The sequence below is a fragment of the Barbus barbus genome (assembly GCF_936440315.1).
Source record: "Barbus barbus genome assembly, chromosome: 28".
In the NCBI taxonomy this organism is placed as follows: Eukaryota; Metazoa; Chordata; class Actinopteri; order Cypriniformes; family Cyprinidae; genus Barbus; species Barbus barbus.
In genome coordinates this window covers 26,290,656-26,312,242 of record NC_136756.1, presented here as the reverse complement: position 1 = coordinate 26,312,242, position 21,587 = coordinate 26,290,656, and the positions used below count along the sequence as shown (strand labels likewise).

The window sequence follows — 21,587 nt, the reverse complement described above, 5'->3', positions numbered from 1 at the left end:
TATATTCTTTTATTTTATATTATATATAAATATATTTAACATAAACATAACATATTTTTCTTAAATATATACATGCATGTGTTTGTATTTATATAAACGTTATAAATATAGCGATTAATCTTTTGACAGCACTAATATATATATATATATGGTTTGTTAGGATAGGACCATATTTGGCCGAGATACAACTATTTGAAAATCTGGGTGCAAAAAAAAAAAATCTAACTATTGAGAAAATCATCTTTAAAGATGTCCAAATTAAGTTCTTAGTAATGCATATTACTAATAAAAAATTACGTTTTAATATATTTACGGTACGAAATTTACAAAATATCTTCATGGAACATGATCTTTACTCAATGTCCTAATGATTTTTGGCATAAAAGAAAAATCGATCATTTTGACCCATACAATGTATTTTTGGCTATTGCTACAAATATACCCCAGAGACTTAAGACTGCTTTTGTGCTCCAGGGTCACATATTTATTAACTGTAATACTTTTCTGACAAACATACTTTACAAATATATGTAATATGCTATTTATATATATTTCTTATTTGTACACATTTGGTACTAGTATTACAGCCTTTATGAGTAAACCAGGTACAAAGGTGTACCGGCCCACTGACAGCTTATGTACCTTTTTAGTGTATAATTATAGAACAGAAGAAGGATGGAACAGAAGAGTTTTTATTTGGAATGCACTGCAACATGTATCAAGAGTAACAAAGTGAGTCACTGTGTTTGTGCAAAAAGAAACAAAAAAAAGAAACGAAAAAAATAACTCATTACAGCCTGTCCTCAGATGCTGTTTAAGTAAATATTGCACTATTTATTGCTTTCAGTTTAAGATGGTTTTGTAATTTCCACAGTTTGATCGTCTTGGCCCGGAGTCGTACAATGAAAACAGGAATGCTTCAACAACGCGGTGCAAACGTCGTTGGTTGTGCATTGAGAACGTAATACATTTGAAACACTGAATACTACAGATTTGGCTGGTGTGGTTTTAGTACCGCGCTACCATTCTTCTGCAAGAAAAATCAAAGTACTGTTTGGAAAAATCCACAATAATTTGTAGAGAGGGAACCCTTTTAAAATTAAGATTTTCTTTTAAAATCAAATTCCATTAATAAAATCAGTCTTTTGGCAAACAACCTCACAATTGGCACAAGGAGAATCTATGAACTATGATCAAGACACAAGTGAGGAAGGAAGACAGATAAACTGAAGAAACTTGCATCCACTGCATTTCAGTTTGGTCTCTTCACTGCATCTACATCTACATGCAAGCAAACACACACACACACACACACACACACACACGCTTCCTTCTCTCTGCTGGTTTAGTTGAAAGGAGGAATCTCCTCTCTAAACTTCACGAGGTGAGCGGCATTTTTGGCTTCATGGAGCACCTGTGTGTGGAGAGAGACAGTGACACAGCTACAGTACTGAAAATGTGCATGTTAAATCTGACAGTTACAATTTAATTAATTTCACAATGTACAACATTGACATGTTGTCATTGATCATTCAGCAGATTACAGGCCCGTGATCTGGGCGGCACACACCTTGTTGTGGACGTATGACTCACAAGCGTAGCACCAGACAGAGAGGTCAGAGAAGCTCAGCACCATAGGGTGACCCGACTCCTGCCCGTGGGTCACCATGTGCTGGTTCACATAACGCCCACAGAGCACCTGAAACAAAACATAAAAGTAGTGCTTCTACCACAATACCATTCATATGTGATCTGTAAAAAATCATTAGTCTTAAGCCCCGTTCACACCAAGCACGATAATGATAAACTATAAAGATAACGATATTAGTGTCCACACCACTATTTATTCTAAGCGCATGTGCGTCTGCCACTTTAAGTTCGAGCACATTATAGCAGGATGGATTCTGATTGGCTGTCAGTGTTTTTATCGTTCATCAGCTTGAAAAAAATTGTTCTGGAAGTGATTCCATATTGTTTCTCTGTGCCTTTACCATTATAGTCACTCTGGAGAATCAACACCTGGCAGACGACTTAAACGAGTTCTTTTGTCGTTTTGAACGATCACCCCACACCCGCCCAGAACACCCCTCCACACAACCATTCACACCTCCAGCAACCCCTCTCTCCCCCACACCTACAATTCAAATCAGCGAAGACGATGTGTGGCAGGTCTTCAGGAAAAACAAAAGAAGGAAAGCACCTGGTCCAGATGGTGTGTCACCAGCCTGCCTAAAAATCTGTGCTGAGCAGCTGGCCCCCATCTTCACACAGATCTTCAATAGTTCACTGGAGCTGTGTGAAGTCCCCTCATGCTTCAAACGCTCCACCATCATCCCCGTCCCAAAGAAACACAAAATTACTGGACTTAATGACTACAGACCTGTGGCACTAACGTCTGTAGCCATGAAATCATTCGAAAGACTGGTTTTGGCTCATCTGAAGGACATCACTGGACCCCCTGCAGTTTGCCTACAGAGCAAACAGGTCTGTGGATGATGCAGTCAACATGGGACTACACTTCACCCTGCAGCATCTGGACAGACCAGGGACTTATGTGAGGATCCTGTTTGTGGACTTCAGCTCTGCTTTTAACACCATTATCCCGGAAACCCTTCAAAATAAACTAACTCAGCTCTCCGTCCCCACCTCCGTCTGCCAGTGGATCAACAGCTTCCTGACAGACAGACAGCAGTTAGTAAAGCTTGGCAAATTCACATCCAGCACCCGAACCATCAGCACTGGAGCTCCTCAGGGCTGCGTTCTCTCCCCACTGCTCTTCTCCCTCTACACCAACGACTGCACATCTAAAGACCCCTCTGTCAAGCTCCTGAAGTTCGCAGACGACACCACACTGATCGGCCTCATCCAGGACGGTGACGAGTCTGCTTACAGACAGGAGGTTAAGGAGCTGGCTGTCTGGTGCAGTCTCAACAACCTGGAGCTTAACACACTCAAAACGGTGGAGATGATCGTGGACTTCAGGAGAAACCCCCCTGCTCTCCCCCCTCTCACCATCATGAACAGCACCGTGACTGCAGTGGAGTCATTCAGATTCCTGGGCACCACCATCTCTCAGGACCTGAAGTGGGATATTCACATTGACTCCATTGTCAGGAAGGCCCAGCAGAGGTTGTACTTTCTTCGCCAGCTGAGGAAGTTCAACCTGCCACAGGACTTACTGAAACAGTTCTACTCTGCCATCATTGAATCCATCCTCTGCACCTCAATAACTGTCTGGTTCAGCTCAGCTACCAAATCTGACCTCAGAAGACTACGGCGGGTAGTCCGGACTGCTGAGCGAATCATTGGTACAACCCTCCCCACTCTCCAAGAACTGTACTTATCCAGAGTGAGCAAAAAGGCTGGTAAAATCACTCTGGACCCCTCACATCCAGCACACAACCTTTTTGAACTTTTACCATCTGGTCGACGCTACAGAGCTCTGAGCACCAGAACGACCAGACACAGGAACAGTTTCTTCCCTCAGTCAATACATCTCATGAACACTCAATAAATAAACGTAAAACACACAACTAATACATTATCCATTCACCACACTCACTGATTTTATTTTCTCATTTCTAATTTGCACATACTTGACCTGTACATACATAGTCGCCTATATTATATATTATATATTGTGTATTTCTTTTTTTTTTTTTTTTTTTTTTTTTTGCTGCTTGTACATTGGTCATTGGCTATTTCCTGTTATTTTGTTTCATTACCTGTGTCCTGTCCTGTTACTGTCCTTCTGTTGCACTGTGGAGCTTCTGTCACTACAACAAATTCCTTGTATGTGTAAACATACTTGGCCAATAAAGCTCATTCTGATTCTGATTCTGATTCTGATAGTTGTGGTGTGGACGCTGCTATTCTTTAATACTGAGAACGATTTTTAGAACTTTATCGTAATTGTGCTTGGTGTGAACGGGGCTTTATTCACTCATAAATGTGACCCTGGACCACAAAACCAGTCTTAAGTGTCAATTTTTGGAAATTGGGATTCATACATTATCTGAAAGCTGAATAATAAATAAGCTTTCCATTGATGTATGGTTTGTTAGGATAGGACAATATTTGGCTGAGATACAACTATTTGAAAATCTGGAATCTGAGGGTGCAAAAAAATCTAAATATTGAGAAAATCTCCTTTAAAGTTGTCCAAATTAAGTACTTAGCAATGCATATTACTAATCAAAAATTAAGTTTATATATATTTATGGTAAGAAATTTACAAAATATCTTCATGGAACATGATCTTTACTTAATATCCTAATGATTTTTGGCATAAAAGAAAAATCAATAATTTTGACCCAAACAATGTATTTTTGGCTATTGCTACAAATATAGCGACTTGAGACTGCTTTTGTGGTCCAGGGTCACAAATGTGTGGAGTATTCATATTCATACACACAGGAGATCTTTAGTATAATTTTTGGACTGTTTTAGGATGTTCCATCTTGCTACATTAATGGTGTTCCTAGTCTAAAATAACTGGCCTACAAAAAAATGTTTATGTTTTTCATTATGCTATATTACCACCACATCTTGGATTCAGTTTTTTTATCAACTTGTTTTCTTTCAATTAGCACAAGTTTTATATTTCTGTTTGGAACTGAGTTTATGCACCTCAGTTTATAAGTGAATACTGCCAAAATTATTTGGCACAAATATTGTTTGTTTTTTTTACTTAAAGACTGAGGTGCATAAACTCAGGTACAAATAATTTTTTGTAATGATTGCTATGTAATTCCCTGATGGGCAATAATTTATATATTGCAAATGAAACATGAATTTAATCATTCACTATTTTCTGTGCATTCTTAAAAACTAACAAGTCATATAGGGATTGAAGTGATGTACATTCCCTTACATCATACATTTTTTCATACATTTCCCAAATTTTTTCCATTTCCATGCATACTTTGTGAATGAGACCCAGTGTGTGTTGGCAGTGACAAGCCATAACTCTAAACTTCCTTTAGCACTGCTGCTTCCTTAAGGCTGCTACATGAATGAGTTTGGCACTTCTATGTGTTGTTTTTGCTGTGAGTTTGAGTGTCATTAGTTGTCACCTTGTAGCAGAAGAGGCAGATCCAGTTTTCTGTATCGCCTCCACACTCTTCACACGGAAGGAAGACGTCGATGCCACCTGCGGGCACCGGTCGCACTGATTCCAAGTGTGGGCACCATGGCAACGGGTCCACCACATACATGGTGTCCTAGTAACAAAAGCCACATGATTGGATCACCACTCAAATTCACATTTACAATATCACCCTCTGAATGACACGACAGAATGAAAACAAGAAATCCAGCTCTCAGCGACATTCTTAAGTTCACCCACACACATATATATATACACACACACACACTTTTCAAACCCCCTGTAGTTCCTTCATGAACCCCAGTTGGGAAACCCTGATAATGTAATGTTTAATGCTCTTCATTTTGTTAATAACAACAAACAAAATAGAGTAAATTTGCTTACTCTTATTTTTTTTACATATCAATATGGTACAAGATTATCCTGTTTAAGTCAATGTGATAAACGGGTTAGTTGAAAGTAATCTAAAAGTAGTCTGATTATATTATCTAAAACGTGTTATGTAATGGATTATGTTACTAATTACAATTTTTGGAATCAGTAATGGACTATAATTTGTAAGTAATACACACATATATATATATATATACATATATATATATATATATATATATAGAGAGAGAGAGAGAGAGAGAGAGAGAGAGTGTGTGTGTGTAAATAACATCAAATAAAATATAGTTTTTTATTACTTAATTATTTTTGTATTTATATTTGTAATTATCTATTACCTTCTAATAAATATCTATATTTTTTAAAAATATATAACAAAAAAATACTACTAATAATAATCATAAACAATAATAAAATATAATATTCTGTATACATATTTATTTTTATTGTTTTAATATATAATGTAATATATTTATTTATTTTTATTATTACAACTATAAAATATATATTTAGATGTTTAATAGTATTAATAATAAAAAAAATACACAACTAAATCAGGGTTCCCACTCTTTTTCAGACTTCATATTCCAGGACATTTCTAATTTCATTACGATGGGAATAAAAGACATGGATCACATATTCATGGCCTAAAGTAATATATTCTTCCCTCCAGAAGTCTTTAAAAAACATACACATTATGGCTATGACTTAACTATAAAATCAGAACTGCACTGAATACGCACACACACTGAGCTGCCTGAGCACATTGCCTCTTCATTTGTATTTGACATTTGAAAAGCTGACTGACTAACACTTTCTACATCTACAATGGTTGCTTGTAGGTCTTTGTTAGTTTGTCCGCAAATGTCCTGTCCTTTGTTTTCAGAAGCCCCTTCCTCTCTTTTTTTCATTTGTGCAGCAACTTTTATATGGCCTTGCCCTCGTTCATGACTCTTTAGTGCTGACAGACCCATGTTACCGACATCAAAACTTGCAATATGCCCTTTGCACATCTCCTGATACTTCTCCTAGCCAGTCCCTGAACTGGGGATCTTCTTTCCATTCCTTCTTAAACTTGCACTGTCTCCCTGACATTTGTGTTGCTTATTTCTGTAATTCAAGATCAGAAATGTTACAGATGCAATGAATAGCCATTACATGCTCTAGTATCTTTATTTTTATTACCATCTCTTTCTACATCCCTCCTTGTTCTTAATTTACTGTATATGTTATTGACAGTATTCAGTCATTAGGGGTTAAATGGATCGTAGTTGATCAGTAATCCATATTTATCATGAATTTAATGTTTTAAAATAAAATACAATTTTGAATAGTAAGAAAAGAACACTTTACAAATTACACTAAAATCACCAGTAGGTGGCGGCAAATAACAGTCTTAATGAGCGAGTCACCAGAGTAATTATTATTAAACGATTCATTCAAAATGCTTATTCATTTAAGAACGAAGCCAATCTGAATGGTTCATTGAATCGCTTTCTCAAATGATTCATTGGGCAACGAAACACTAAGTAAGCGGTTTTCATTCACATAAGAAATAAATAAACGATGTGAAAGAGGAAGGAGTTTGTTCTCCGCGCGCTGTCTGAAATGCCTCTCTGTGTGTGTGTCCAAAGAAAACATTGAGCAAGTAATGTTACCGAATTATTTCACCACTTCTCACGATGGAATCGTTTGAAATTGCTTGAGCGTGTAAACGAGCAAGACAAAACATGTACAACTGATAAACGTTTACTCTGTGATGGTTAAATTGTATAACTAATCCGCAAACCGGTGCGGACTGTTTCCGTATGGATCACGGAACTACGATCCATTTAAGCCCTATTAACAAGATTAGCTACGTGCTTACCAGACAACATTTGCTGAAAACGTTCGAGCACTTAATTTCTAGCACTGCAACTGCCAACACAAGACAGCGTCACTACGTCACAGCTAGATTACTCACGTGTCAAAACTCTGCGTCCCTGAACAGAGCGCTTTCTGTTACTAACGTTAATTGTTTTAGACCATTTGTAAACTGTTCTCCAATGACCAAGGACATTAAAATAATAATAATAATTTTCCAGGACAACAAGATTTTTTTCCAGGACAGTTTATCTTTTCTCTCATTTTCCATGTGTTTTCCAGGACCGGAAAATTGGTCATTCATTTTCCAGGATTTCCAGGTTTTCCAGGACGCGTGGGAACCCTGTAAATGTATGAGCCACATTTAACCGCAATGTTATTATGCTTACATAACTTTAGTACGTTACCAAATCTGTGGCTTGTGCTCCAAAGACACTTTCTAAGACTGACATCATAGTGGCTTGACCACCAGCAGCCTCCAGCGCTGAGCTCTCCTGGTCATCCATGCAAGCTGAATTTCCAGTGACCAAAGACTCCGGGATCGTCCGGTCCTGTTCAACAGACCATTTTTGATGATGAATACATTACTAGTTACCAAAAACAAACTGTTAATGACATTAGAGAATGCTTACAGGTGTCTCTGTTTTTGCCATCGTAATCTCTGCATGCGTGTTGTCTCTGAGTTTTAGGGGTGAATCTGACTCCTGGCCTGCTGAATGCCTCTGTGGGGTGGGTTTCACCTTCCGTCTGGCTCCTCCGATGGGGACTGATGCTGGGCTGGGGTTGGACGAGGTACTCGTGTTGAGATTCAGAGACAGCAGGTCCTTACTGAGCTCATCAAGGCCGGACTGCTCAAGATGCGGTGGTGTCTGTCCAGGACTTTGGGCAGGGGTGGACTGACGAGGAGATTTCTTGTCCTTGCCCGCCGATGCCCGCTTGCCTTTCTGTTTAGGAGATGGCAAAGCCAAACGAAGTGACTCTGGAACTGATATAAACACAAAAACAAAAGGATGTTGCATTCAAACAATTATCCTGTTCTTACAATTATCCTGTTCTTGAATTCTTCAGACTTAAAGGTGGGGCATGTAATTCTTCAAAAACCTTTCGAAAACTGAGTCAGGGCTGAATACCAAACCAAACTTGTAGCCAATCAGCAGTAAGGGGCGTGTCTACTCATGATGTGGAGGAGAGAGCGTTCAGTGCATAGGAGGGACATTAGACGAGCTGAGCAAAGACAGAAAGATAGAGATAAAAAAAAAACGATAAAAAACAAAAGAGATGCCAGATGCGCGGCACCACAACAGCTAAAGTCTGCCTACACTGGACACGATAAAGCGACCGTTGAAAATCATTTGAAATTTGTGTCACCACATCATAAATAGAACACGGCAGCAGTTTTCTTTCGGAGATTTGTCATGCTGCGCAGCATGACGGCATTATAGACATCATCACTGATTATAATGACATCTATAGTATTTTGGCGCGCCACTCGCGTCCGGTGTAGACATGGTGTAACGTTGGTTTTGCTTTGTTTCACAGAACTAATCGTTGCCTGGGTTGCGTAGGCTACGTATGTGTGGGGCAGAGTTATCAAAATAGGGGCAAGACCCTTTTGGGGTAGGGGCGTGTTTGTTTTGGTGATTTCAAATATCAACACCGGCTACCAGAAGTCGCTTACCCCACCTTTAACAGGAAGCACACTTTTTTTTTTTGCAAACTCACTCTGCAGTCTCAGGGAGCTCCAGAAGGGGGAGAGAGCACGCAGGACATTGTTAATCGTGACAGTGGCATTGGTCTTTGGAGGTGGCAGATGGTCTAGAGGTGGAGGAGAGTCTCCTAGCAACATACTGGTGCACATGGACATTGACTCAGAGATGGAGGTGAGGTTATATCCTCCCTATGGTGAAAAGGGTAAGATGAAAACATAAATGTTTTTGAAAGAAGTCTCTTATGCTCACCAAGACTGCAAAAGCCAAGACAGAAATATTGTGAATCAAAGTTTAAAATAACATTTTCATATTTGAATATGAATTCAAAACGATTCATAATGATGTTCAAAATGGTGTATGATTTGTTGGAATCAGACGGAAAATGACAGCTACATCTGTCTGAAGTCGATGGTGTCAGCAAAGTAGCAGTAGTAGTACATTTTTATTTAAAGCTGTAGTCCGTAACTGTTTTTGGGTTAAAAATTATCCAAAATCACTATTTGAGCAAGTGCATAACCAACCAGCCAGATTTTGATTAAAGTTTACCAAAACAAACAATTTGTTTCAGCGGATTAGCTTGCACGGATTAATTGGTCACATCAAGACTAAAGTAAATAAAGTCCATTTTGATTTCAGACGGCCTATATTAAGACAAATTGTAATTAAGATCTAATATATATAATAATGCACGGATCTAATATAAATGTTACACATCCAACAGTTTCCTCAACGTTCACTTAAGATATAACAGATTATTTTTGCATGAATTCTTTATAGATTCATGCAAAATGCATTAAAACTTTATAGAGTCTTTATTGCATGAAGACTTTATAGAGTAGATTTACAGCCTACTGTAAATCTGTGTATATGTGTATCAGGATAGAGCCCTGTCAGTGTCGTCTTTATGCGGCCGCTTTGGATGTCAGTCAGCACAAGAAGCGAGAGGAGAAAAGGTACTCCTCTCAGAAAATGTACAAATAAAGATACTTTTAGATGATTAATTACTATTTGGAGCACTGGGATCGCTAGACAAGGGCTTAATGAACTAATTTTTGTGAAAACCTCAAATTCAAACGACATTTTTCACTTTTTTTATTTTTTTGCCTGTAGCACAAAATTAGCCTGTGCGCATTCTGACTCATTTTGCCAGCACGGGTCATATATGCTGACTTGCTCCTCAAGAAGCATTTACTAACATTATCAATGTTGAAAACAGTTGTGCTGCTTCATTTTGTGGAAACTGTGATACGTCTCATTTGACATTTAAAAATTTTTCTGGTGTCTAGAGACATTGTCTAGTTACTGATTTCAGCATAATCCTCTGAAAAACTCAGCAGTACAAAGTGCAAACATTGTAAATGTGTGAGTGAATATAACCCACCTCCAATATGACTAGCACTCTTCCTGCAGCCAGGCTCATTAACTGATGGGTGAGGTGGGCGTAGCCCTCTGGGGTCACCTGATACCCTCCTAAGGGATCACCTCGTGCTGCATCAAACCCAGCAGACACCAGCACCAGCTCTGGGGCAAACTAGAACACAGACAGCACTATTGAGTTAGTATTTAACTCCAAACAACATCAGGTAAATATGAACATGATGCGATTTTACCTCTCTGGCTATCGGCATCACTATGTGATGGAAAGCCGCCAAGTATTCTGGGTCTCCCATCTTTCCTCCACTCCAGGGGATGTTGACATTGTATCCTCTGCCTTTCCCTTGCCCCACCTTATCATAGTTCGCATCCTCTGAACTGGGGAAGAATGTCCCGTCTTCATAGCGATGCAGAGAGATGTACAGAACACTGGGAGAACAGAAAGATATTTGATAGTAGGTCAGCATTGCGACTGATCTCAAACAACGATATTTATACATATGACAACATAAAGAGGACACATTAATAATGCAAACCCCTCTTGCCTATCCACCCAGACAAAACAAAACTGCAAAAATGGGTCATTTAGATTCATGGTTATGATGCACTAACTGTTTTATGAATGCAACGTTGGTGTGGAACATGGTGTGGAAGTTAAATACTAGATTTGATCTGACCACAAATCCATATTGTTAGTCATTTAAAATGCAAATATGTCGACCAATCAAACAAAAAAGATACATTGCATTCAGAAGTCTTAAAGGTACAATATCAAAGCAGCTGGTTTAATTTTAGGCAAATTATGGACCTTTTAAGGACACCTGACTTTGGAATCCAGACTAGTGTTTTATTGATATACTATTATAGCATTTATTAATATGTTAAATGTTTTTCTTTTATTTTTATGCTTTTTATATTAGATTTTTATTTTTCATTTTTACTAATTTTGTCATGTGCTTTTGTCATTTTTACTCGTTTTATTAGTTCTATTATTATTTATATAGTTTTAGTACTTTATTCATTTATTTAATTATTTTAGTATTAAATTATTTTATTATTATTTTTTAATGTATCGATTTAGCTTTTGAGTTAACAATAACAGCACTGATCCAGGCCACTATGCATTTTATTTAATTATGGTTGACTGTTGGACAGGACAAACCTGTCATCCTTCTCAAAGATGTGCTGTGTGCCGTTTCCATGATGAACATCCCAATCGAGGATGAGGACGCGCAGGGACTTGTGAGCGATGCTCTGGGCATAGCGTGCGGTCAAAGCGGCCGTATTAAAGAAACAGAAACCACAAGCGGTGTCTTTCTCTGCGTGATGACCAGGAGGACGGACTATGGCCACACCGTTTCTCACCTACATGACCAAACAAACAACTGAGAAGATCTGGGAACAAATTCAAGCAGTACTACTGTGGCATACAGTATACTGAAACATGTTAAGAAGTGTTTTACTTATAAAGATCACAAAATGACACACCTGGCCTGTGAGTATGGCCTGTACGGAGTTAAAACAAGACCCAGCAGCCATCAGGGCGCAGGTGTAGCTCTCATTACTAATGTAGATGGAGTTGTAATCGTTTCCCAGTCGGTGCAAATCTCTGGGTTTCATGTGCTCTGTACTCTTTATAGTGCTTATGTGCTGAGAACTAGAGAGATAAACAGAGACGAATTGAATCAAATGCAATGTACAACATTAGTTTTAGTAAGAAATCACCACTAAACAGGATTGAGGAAACATTAATTATTTACACATTAATGTGGTCGATATTGATTTACTCATTTGAATGTCACCTGTGACAGAGTGCCAGCTCTTGTTCTGTTGCTAGGCGAGCTGGTATCTGAAGGCAACGGGACAGCAGACCCAACTCCTCATGCCGGCAAAAGATGCGTGAAATTCTCTGAGGGAGCTCTGGATGATGACTGTGGGAATCAATACATCCTCATCTTATATATATTTACATTTACATTTATTCATTTAGCTGACGCTTTTATCCAAAGCGACTTACAATTGCTATATATGTCAGAGGTCGCACGCCTCTGGAGCAACTAGGGGTTAAGTGTCTTGCTCAGGGACACATTGGTGTCTCACAGTGGATTCGAACCCGGGTCTCTCACACCAAAGGCATGTGTCTTATCCACTGCGCCATCACCACCACCATATATATTACGTACAACCAAGTAATTAAAGCACACATGAAATTAGAAAATTGTGACTTTTTTTAATAGGGACACTGTGGTGTTTATGTTATTAATGCTCTCACCCGTCCCACATGTTGTGATGAAGCATCATTCTCTGGTCGTAAACTAGTCCAGTGATCAGAGAGGAAGCCTTCACTTCTGCACACACTGGCGCGGGCAGGGGAGGGACATCGGACAGGGGACCACCCTCTGAAGATCAAACACACAATTTCAAGAGCCACAGAAAACATACAAACCTGTCAATCTTTCTATGGGGCCAGATGTACCAAATCATTTTTGAACAAAAATGGTGATAAATGCTTTCTTTATATCTGAAGATGACAATAATATAATTAAAACATCAATGACCAATGAATTTCCATGGTGTTTGTTCCAGTAATTTGTGATTTTTAAAGGTTGTTTTAAAAGTGATTTTATATTGATTTATTATAGAGAACTGTTTCTAGCCAACTAAATGTTTACCAAAAGTTTTAATATAAAAAGTACATATTTTTGTAAAGATATATTTTTAAATATAAAATGTATAAAATGTATAAAAAGTACATTGAAATATTATACTTATTTAAATGTAGCTTTAAGACTTCAATTATTCAGTTCTATGACAACTTCAGGCTGAGAATTGATGCTTGGACATTTATTAATAAATGTTTTTAATAACTACATTTTCCATTATACACAGTGATCAAACTGTTTTCATTGAGTCTTAATGTTTCTGCACAAATACAATATGGTAAACTAATCCGTTTATTTGTAAATAATAATTGTTATCTTTTGGTAATTCTTACCAAACGTCTGAAGACTCTTCCAAAATGGATACAAGGCTGAGATGGTCTTTGAGATGGACTTCAGGGCACTGCACCAAAGCATCAAAATAAAACAAAGCAAACAGGGAATAACACAAAGAAATGTAAGAGATGTGTTCCTCAGTTCACTCACCTTTCACTCGGAGCACCAGGAGAGATCAGATGAGGGCAAGGGTCACCCAGTAGTGACCTCACACTAGCACAAACACCCTCTGCTGTGGACTGGAGGTTGTATCCACCCTAAGAGATGAAACACTAGTGAGTCTGATTGAGATGTTATCCCCAAAGAAGATTTTATTCTCTTATGACATAATACGATCGTACCTCAAGAGCCAGCACGAGTCGGCCCTGTGCTACACCTTTCAGCATGTGCGTCAGGACGGAGAAACACTGTGGACTCACTCGCATCTCACCCTAGACATAAAGAATGTTTTAAATAATTAAAATGCAAGGAGATTTTGAAAATTATATTCCAGAGACTTAAGGTGAGCATCTCACCTTTGGGTCGCCGATCACAGAGTCAAATCCAGCCGCCACTAACACCAGCTGAGGCTGGAACTGTGCAGCACATACACAAGATATCAGTCATTAATAAACAATAAAGCACTAATTCAGATGTGCAGGTGACTGATCTGACAGGTGTACCTCATACGCCACAGGCAGGAGTAGCTGCTGGAAAGCTGTGACGTAATCTCCATCCTCCATCCCTATCTGGAGTTAAATAAAGAGATAAAGCCACATTCAGCACCAACTCACCACACTTCCATAGCATTTTATTTTTTCACTTATAGTCCAGTATAATGTTAGTGATCATTTGGTCTTGCATGACCATTTTCAACCTCAACTCTGACTTTTTAAATTAAACAGACATCTTTAGGACTTCTGTATGCAAATATAAATTGGTTGATGTCTTGAAATGAGTCACGTAAACACTGACAAGCAGAGTAAATTAGTGTGGTGTACCTTGTTCCAGGGCAGGTTGATATTGTAGCCCTGTCCTGCTCCTGAACCCACCGAACTGCTGTCAGACTCCTTGAGGTGCGGCCAGAACGAGCCGTCTTCATATCTGTGCACTGAGAAATACAGCACACTGCCACACGGGAAGACAGAGAGAGAATCTTTAAAATGACAGACATTCAGAGAGAATAAACTTAATATGATGTTCTGGTGCTTCACATACGGACAAATTTACCTGGGATCCTCTTCAAAAATATACTGGATTCCCTGTCCGTGATGCACGTCCCAATCCACAATTAGAACTCTGAAGGAGGAAAAAGGTACAACTCATGCTATAGATTCTCAAACCATAAATTTCATTAAAGTCAACATGAAATGGTGTTTGCAACACATTCAGTTTCTGTAATGTTACATATTTTCTGAATCCTCAGAGGAAATAAATGTAGGACCAGACTTTGAATTTGATTAGATCAATTCTGCATGTTAGTTCATATCTTTTATTAATATTTTCTGTCGCCTATGCAGCCTTGGGCACAAAAAAAAGACATTTCAGAGGTGAAGAAAGTCATTATGTTTCATGAAAAAACATTTTTATATCTATATTAGATGTGCTTCTATGAATTGCTCATCAAGAATGTAAGGTCAATTTCAAAATGTCTTTAATAAAGTGCAAATAAAAGTGTGATGGTACAGCAAAATGCAGACTCTCACCGTTTAACTCCATGCCGTTTCTGAGCATAGCGTGCTGCTATGGCCAGATTGTTAAACATACAGTAGCCGTTCATCTTATCTGCATGAGCGTGGTGACCAGGAGGCCTGCGTGTACAGGAAAAAAAACAGTAACTCAAATAGATCAATGAATAAATAAACAAACTGGAAATACAGAATATTAGAATTTCTGAGAAGAACAGATGCAATGAGACCTGTTGATGGAGAAGCCGTTACGCAGCTGTGATGCCATCACCTTATCCACCAGCTGGAGAACTGATCCCACTGCCAAACAGGCGGAGGTGAAAAATTCCTGGTGGAATTAAAAAACCCATAAACAAATAAACTACATTCTAATTATTATGTTTTATTATTTTGTATCATTTTATAAAGGCAGTAGAGACTTTGATTCATAATCAAATCCTTTATAGGCAATAATGGGAAATATAGTCAATATTATCATGTTGACTTTAAGAAACATCCGGGAATGTACTGGATTAAGATGAACACTGAAACATTAGAACAATGTTGGAATTGGAATAATAAGCACAGGACTGGTGAAGACTTGTGATTAGTCGACTTACAGGATGCAGGTAGACAGAGTCATATTTATCAGCCAGAGTCTTCAGCTCCTCCTCTGTCATTTTCTGAGTGGATTTCATCAGCTCTACATACTCCTTCCTATTGTAGACAACACATACCCCCATGTGGCGTAAGATAATCATAAAACCAACTCGATTAACAGTGTCAATCTTGCATATAAACTTACGTATGAACGAGTAACAGCTCATCTTCTGACACAGCTCGGGCCTTAAAAACAAAAATAAAGCAATTAAAACTCAGTACAGGAGGAATTCAGGTACAAACCTGTTAAAAATAACATCACTACAAATGTATATTTACCTCTACGCGTACGCAGCGTCCCAGCAGACCTTCCATCTCCAGCATCTCCATCACACTGCTCACTCTCGCTGGACACTCTGGGTGACTGAAAACAAAGACATCCAACACACTGTTACAGAATAACTTCTATTAGCCAATACTAAGTGAATAATTTGAACCGAGGTTAAGAATAAAGAATAAGTGCAACTTTTTTGGATTAAATCACTAAAATTACTATTTCTATTTTAACACATCTTCAAACGAATGCTCAATTCAAGTTGATAGAAACTTAATGCATATAACTAGAACGTCTGTCTTTGAATGCTTCATAGCATCGACTAGAAAGTCTTAAAGGGTTCCCAAATTACTTTCTTTTTTAATTAAAATAAAAAACTGAGACAGAATTTTCCGTTTTAAGCAAACTATTGTCAGTTAATTGAACCATCCTTTAGCATCACCTGGCATCCCAGAGGCAGTGAAAGTGAGTGAAGGCATCTACGTAGACGAGACCTGTTCCTGTTGCTTTAGTCTTACCACGAACATCCTAAAAAACATCCCAAAACACATACATTCAAACAGCCATTCCAAAAGCATTCAATTTCTGAGCTTGCATTCTCACACTGATAAAAGAAAATACGGCATGTGCATCAATCATGTGCAGAATGGTTTTGCCATGCTACAAGCTACTAGCAATCTAAAGTAGTTAAGTACAGTAATGCTAGCTTTATGAGATAGTATGTAAGCTACTGGACAAGGCAAGAATTGAGAGAACTGGGCAGGACAAGCAGAATAAATTGCAAGGAAAATAATGTTGCAATAACAGAAATATTTTTGGCAAAAAAAAACAGGCTGTTTTATTTATGCAAAATGAATTTTGCTTTTAATTTTCTTTGTGAAATATAACAGACATTTCTTGACAAGTTTCATGAGAAAACATACTGACTGAGAGTAAGTGTTTACCAAGTTTTGGAGCTCATTGCTCATCTCCTCCTCTTCTTTGCTCCGATCCATTCTGCCCTTCCTCCGCGCCTCCTGTAGATTCTTCTTATGGTTTGGATTGTTGTTTTCTCTCTGGAGAGCACAAAGGTCTTTTAGGGAGATTTGCACAAAGCCTAAACAGGAATCCAAATAAAGCACTGGCTCCCACATCTGACATTTAAAAATGAGCAAAACAGAGCAAGACAAGTGGGCAAACTTCAAGAATATGTGTGGATTATTAACCCCTGAATGAAGCTACTCATGTACACACTGATCAAATCAGCAAATGATCAACATACAGGTGCTGAACAGTCTTAAAGCAATATTTCATCCAAAAATGAAAATAATAACACACCTAAGATGTAGATGAGTTTCTTTTCTTCATCAGAACAGATTTGGAGAAATTTAGCATTACATCACTTGCTCATCCTCTGCAGTGAATGGGTGCCGTCAGAATTAGGGTCCAAACAGCTGATAAAAACATCACAATAATCTACAAGTAATCCACTTGACTCCAGTCCATCCAATTACATCTTGTGAAAAGCTGCATGGTTTTAAGAAACAAATCCATCATTAAGGGGTTTTAACTTTAAACCTTCACTTTTGGCCAAAATACAAGGACATAATACTTGAACTTCCTTCTAACACCTCTCACAGCAACATCCACCAGGATATTTGCTTAGAACTGTATACTTGTAAACAATGCTTGATCTCTGCATATTTCTCTCCATTAGGCAGTTGTGGCCTAATGGATAGAGAGTCGGACTTGTAACCCAAAGGTTGCGGGTTCAAGTCTCAGTTCTAGCGGTCTCTCCACCTCTCCCTCACCTCTCTGCAGCACTACTCTGGGTGTGTGTTCACTGCTGTGTGTGTGCACTTGGATGGGTTAAATGCGGAGCACAAATTCCGAGTATGGGTCACCATACTTGACCACACTCTACTTTCACATATTATGGATAGAGGACTCGTAATAAGCAAAAGTATCTATGCTAAATTTCTCCAAATCCATACAGAGACGAAAAAAAAAACTCCTGGATGCCATTTAAATGGTCAACATGAATGTCTTCTGGCAATAGAATATAAACATTCGCTCACTTTGGTTCCTGGTGTCCCTCTTGGTGACCGAGCAGAACCTTTGAAATTTGGAACAGGATCCATCAGTTGAGGATTTTAGAGATCCGCACCTAAAACCTTGAGAAAGTCCCAAATTGCATACATAAGAAAGATCATTTATATGGAAGTACTAATAAGTTAATAACAAAATAGAGGTTATTGCAGATGCTACACTTAGTTTTATTGCATATACAGAATAAATAACCCAAAAATTTGCTGTTGTTGCTATGAATGGAATAAATAGCAGTTCATGACAGGCGTTTAAATCATATTTATTTGTATGTAAAAAAATACAAATTATAAATATGATAGTAATAATAAATAAATGTATATAATAAATGAAAAATAAAAGCATCCATCCATTCAATCCTTCTGCTTTTCAATATCAAGAGCAAAATATTTGCATATTTAATAAACAAACAATGAAAGTGACAGATGTCTCAAGAATGTACAGAACAGGTTTTACTTACTGCTTTCAGAAATGTCTGATTTCTATGAAAAGATGTGAACAGATGTGCTCAGATTCTTATGTCGCTGGCAAAAACACACTTTGAAATTCAGATATTATATAAAAAAGACCAATCTGCCAGTCATTTGAGCTTCAAGCTTTCTTAAGTTTCCGTGCCTGTTGTGGTTATTCTATGGACTGGACATAAAAGTGGAAAATGAACGCAGCAAAAAGGGGACAGCATAGCAAATACTCACTAGAAACTCACAATATTCACTAGAAAGGATACGAAGGAGTAATGTTTGGAAATGCTAACGGCTAACACGGCTAACTGTGCAGAGCAGCAGAAGCGAATGTTTCTATCAACTATTTCCTTCGAGACATGAAGCAGTTTATCCTCTAGGAGGCGCGTGGAGGCTCGGACGTCAATAAATGACACTTAATAAAGCGTGTTAAAAAAGTAAATTGTTATTTGTTGGTTTCTGACATAACGTTACAACTTTAAAAATCCTCTAGTAATCTCTATAAAAGATAATTTACAGTAAACATAGACGACTGTTCTAATCGCGTTGATGTGTTCACCTGAATAACTAAACTTCAAAACTCGGTCAACTGAACCGTTAATATAAAGAAAATGGTTAAAAATACACAGCGAACCAAAACAACTAAACATCGCTTCCTCGTCGCTTCGCCCCGCCCCCTTTATTCTACGCTCTGTACGTTGACTACCATTCTTCCCGTTTATTTTTCTACTAGGCGCGCGAGCATGCGCACTGAAATTACGTCATTAACGCACAGCGTCTGCGCTGACGCTGGAGGTCAGTATTTATTAATAAGAGTTAAAGAAAAGTTATGATTATGATATGACAAAATTGTGTGAGACTTTACATGCATCAAAATTCTCAAAGACAGAGTCAGAGATGTAACTATGCACACAAGCACACCCTGGTTATTTTATTTATTTATTTTAATAACTTAATTCTTCTTTTTTTGTTCTTCTTAACTTATGTGAGAGACTGTGGCCCCAAATGCGCTATATAATCGTCAAACTGAGGTCTGCTAGAGGTCTGTGGGGGAAAAATATAGATTTTTTTTTGTTTGTTTTTTTTTAAATATGCTAAAAAAAAAAAAGATCGCATGAAATAAATACATAATAAACAAAGACACAAACAAACAAATGCTACACCTAACAATATATTACTATATTGAATACAAAAAACATGATAATATAATGTAATACAAACTAAATATTTAGCAAATATTTTATGCATATTTATAAAATTATAAATATATACTGTATATATATATATATATTTGTAATAATATACACATTTTCACAGTATAAATTATAAATGAAACTGTATAGCTTTATTTTAAATGTTAAGGTGATGTTCCTCGCTCAAGGAATATCATATTTGGGGGTGTGTGGCATCTAAAAGATGGGCTTAGATATTTTTGCTGTAATTATGACAGGCAGAACAGAAACTGGGATTTTTTGATATATTAAATGAAGTAACCATGATTCATTTTGTAATTACAGAATTTTTGAGAACTGCATGTTCTTCAGTAAAATCAGTAGTTATTGAGTGGGGAAAAAAATCATTTACATCTTTTGAGCATATTAATGTGCATAAGAGTTAGATTATTTAAATCTATTAATAATAATTTATTATTTTAAATTGAAGTTATGTTCTGTCAACTTAATTAACTCTGAAAAACAACCAAGCACTAATAAAGCAACCACAATAGAATATTTCATCGGAATGCACAGCTATTTGAATGGCTGTCAAGGAAGATGCTTTTACGGGGTCAATGAGGTCAACCAGCAAAATGTTGACTCTTGGTGGAGGCCATCACATAAATCCTACCTGCTGGAACTTTTTTTTTAACTTCTCTTATATTTCTTAAACATTCAATGCCAAACAGAACAGCTAGTTTGCGATGCGATCAACATTTTTGCACACACAAGCCGTTTATTCGGCATACTGAGACATCGCCTCTATCGATTTGAATCAGAAAAGCCTTCTCGAGGGGGCTCTGGCCCTGAAACCTGTGCAGATGAGATGGAAAGATGTGATCGTTTGACTAAAAACCCCATTTAAGCCCTTCTTGTGTTTGTCAGTCTGTTACGAGAATGGAAAAGAGGTTGCGAGCGCGAGCACTAACGTTCGGGCCTGTACGTGTCGGCTGGACCTGTCCTGTGGTTGCTAATCTCTCCCAGTCATTCAGTAGCATTTCCCCCTCACTATGGTGCCGACTCCACCAGATAACACGGCTTCACCCTGAATGGAGGAAGCCCATGACAGAAAAAAGCGAACGATGTGCCTCGTGCACCAGGCTTGAAAAAAAAAAACACCCATGCCATTGCTTGCAGCCTCTCTCTGTGCATCTCCCTTTCCCTTTTGCACTTTTTTTTATAGAGTCCGGAAAACCAGAAGCTGCCTGCGTTGCACAATGAGGCTCCACTAGAAACCAGGGGAGCAGAGCTATGTGGTCAACCATGAGAGATGGAAACAGATGGAGGAGAGGGGAGGGGGGCTATCTGAGATATCATCGCCAAAAAGAGCTCAGCTCACACAGAAACCCATATTCCACAGCACTGAGGCCTTTTCCCAGACCGGCATGGAACAATGCACACAATAAAGCCAATTTGTTGGCTCAGAGATGCTGGGATTGTAGTGCACGTGTGAGTTTGGGTGACCTTTCTGGACGCTAAATGTGATGTCTGCCATAACAGCTTGGAAAGAGTTATTATTTTTGACTTAGCCACATAACAACACCTTAATAACACTCAGAACACCTTAGAAGCAGCATAGCAACACACACCACACACACAGCAGCCAAACATTCTCATAGAGCAAAAACCAAAAAATAAATCCAACCAACATACAGTATATTGTAAATATATGCTAAATCTATGTTGTAAACAGTGAAGTTCAGCGACATTTATTTTTAAAATTGAAAATAAATTTAGTTTGATGCTGTTAAAAGATGCTGGGAATATAGCACACACACATATACATATGAAAAAAAAAAATCCCACTG

The 21,587-nt window shown here is 38.0% G+C and overlaps 1 protein-coding gene across 3 annotated transcripts; it reads right to left on the bottom strand.

The window, feature by feature from the left end:
* Window positions 1-464: 464 nt before the first annotated feature.
* Window positions 465-19,251, bottom strand: hdac6 (histone deacetylase 6). Of its 3 annotated transcripts, XM_079382857.1 has the most exons (28): window positions 18,565-19,251; window positions 18,077-18,172; window positions 16,964-17,074; window positions 16,462-16,547; window positions 16,025-16,109; window positions 15,891-15,931; window positions 15,706-15,802; window positions 15,337-15,434; window positions 15,125-15,229; window positions 14,649-14,717; window positions 14,420-14,546; window positions 14,102-14,167; window positions 13,955-14,014; window positions 13,781-13,870; window positions 13,590-13,696; window positions 13,439-13,506; window positions 12,716-12,842; window positions 12,246-12,374; window positions 11,932-12,100; window positions 11,606-11,808; window positions 10,680-10,872; window positions 10,451-10,600; window positions 9,083-9,257; window positions 7,993-8,345; window positions 7,768-7,911; window positions 5,076-5,222; window positions 1,571-1,699; window positions 465-1,414 (listed from the first exon to the last, which is right to left on the bottom strand). In XM_079382857.1, exons 2-28 carry the CDS (start codon window positions 18,137-18,139, stop codon window positions 1,346-1,348), a joined length of 3,261 nt encoding a protein of 1,086 aa, XP_079238983.1. In that variant the 5' UTR covers window positions 18,140-18,172; window positions 18,565-19,251; the 3' UTR covers window positions 465-1,345. The 3 variants fall into 3 exon arrangements, with proteins under 3 accessions (XP_079238983.1, XP_079238984.1, XP_079238985.1); XM_079382858.1 differs by lacking the exon at window positions 1,571-1,699 and having other exon boundaries at window positions 1,208-1,414; window positions 18,565-19,243; XM_079382859.1 differs by lacking the exons at window positions 465-1,414; window positions 1,571-1,699; window positions 5,076-5,222 and adding an exon at window positions 7,553-7,703 and having other exon boundaries at window positions 7,811-7,911; window positions 18,565-19,243.
* Window positions 19,252-21,587: the final 2,336 nt, after the last annotated feature.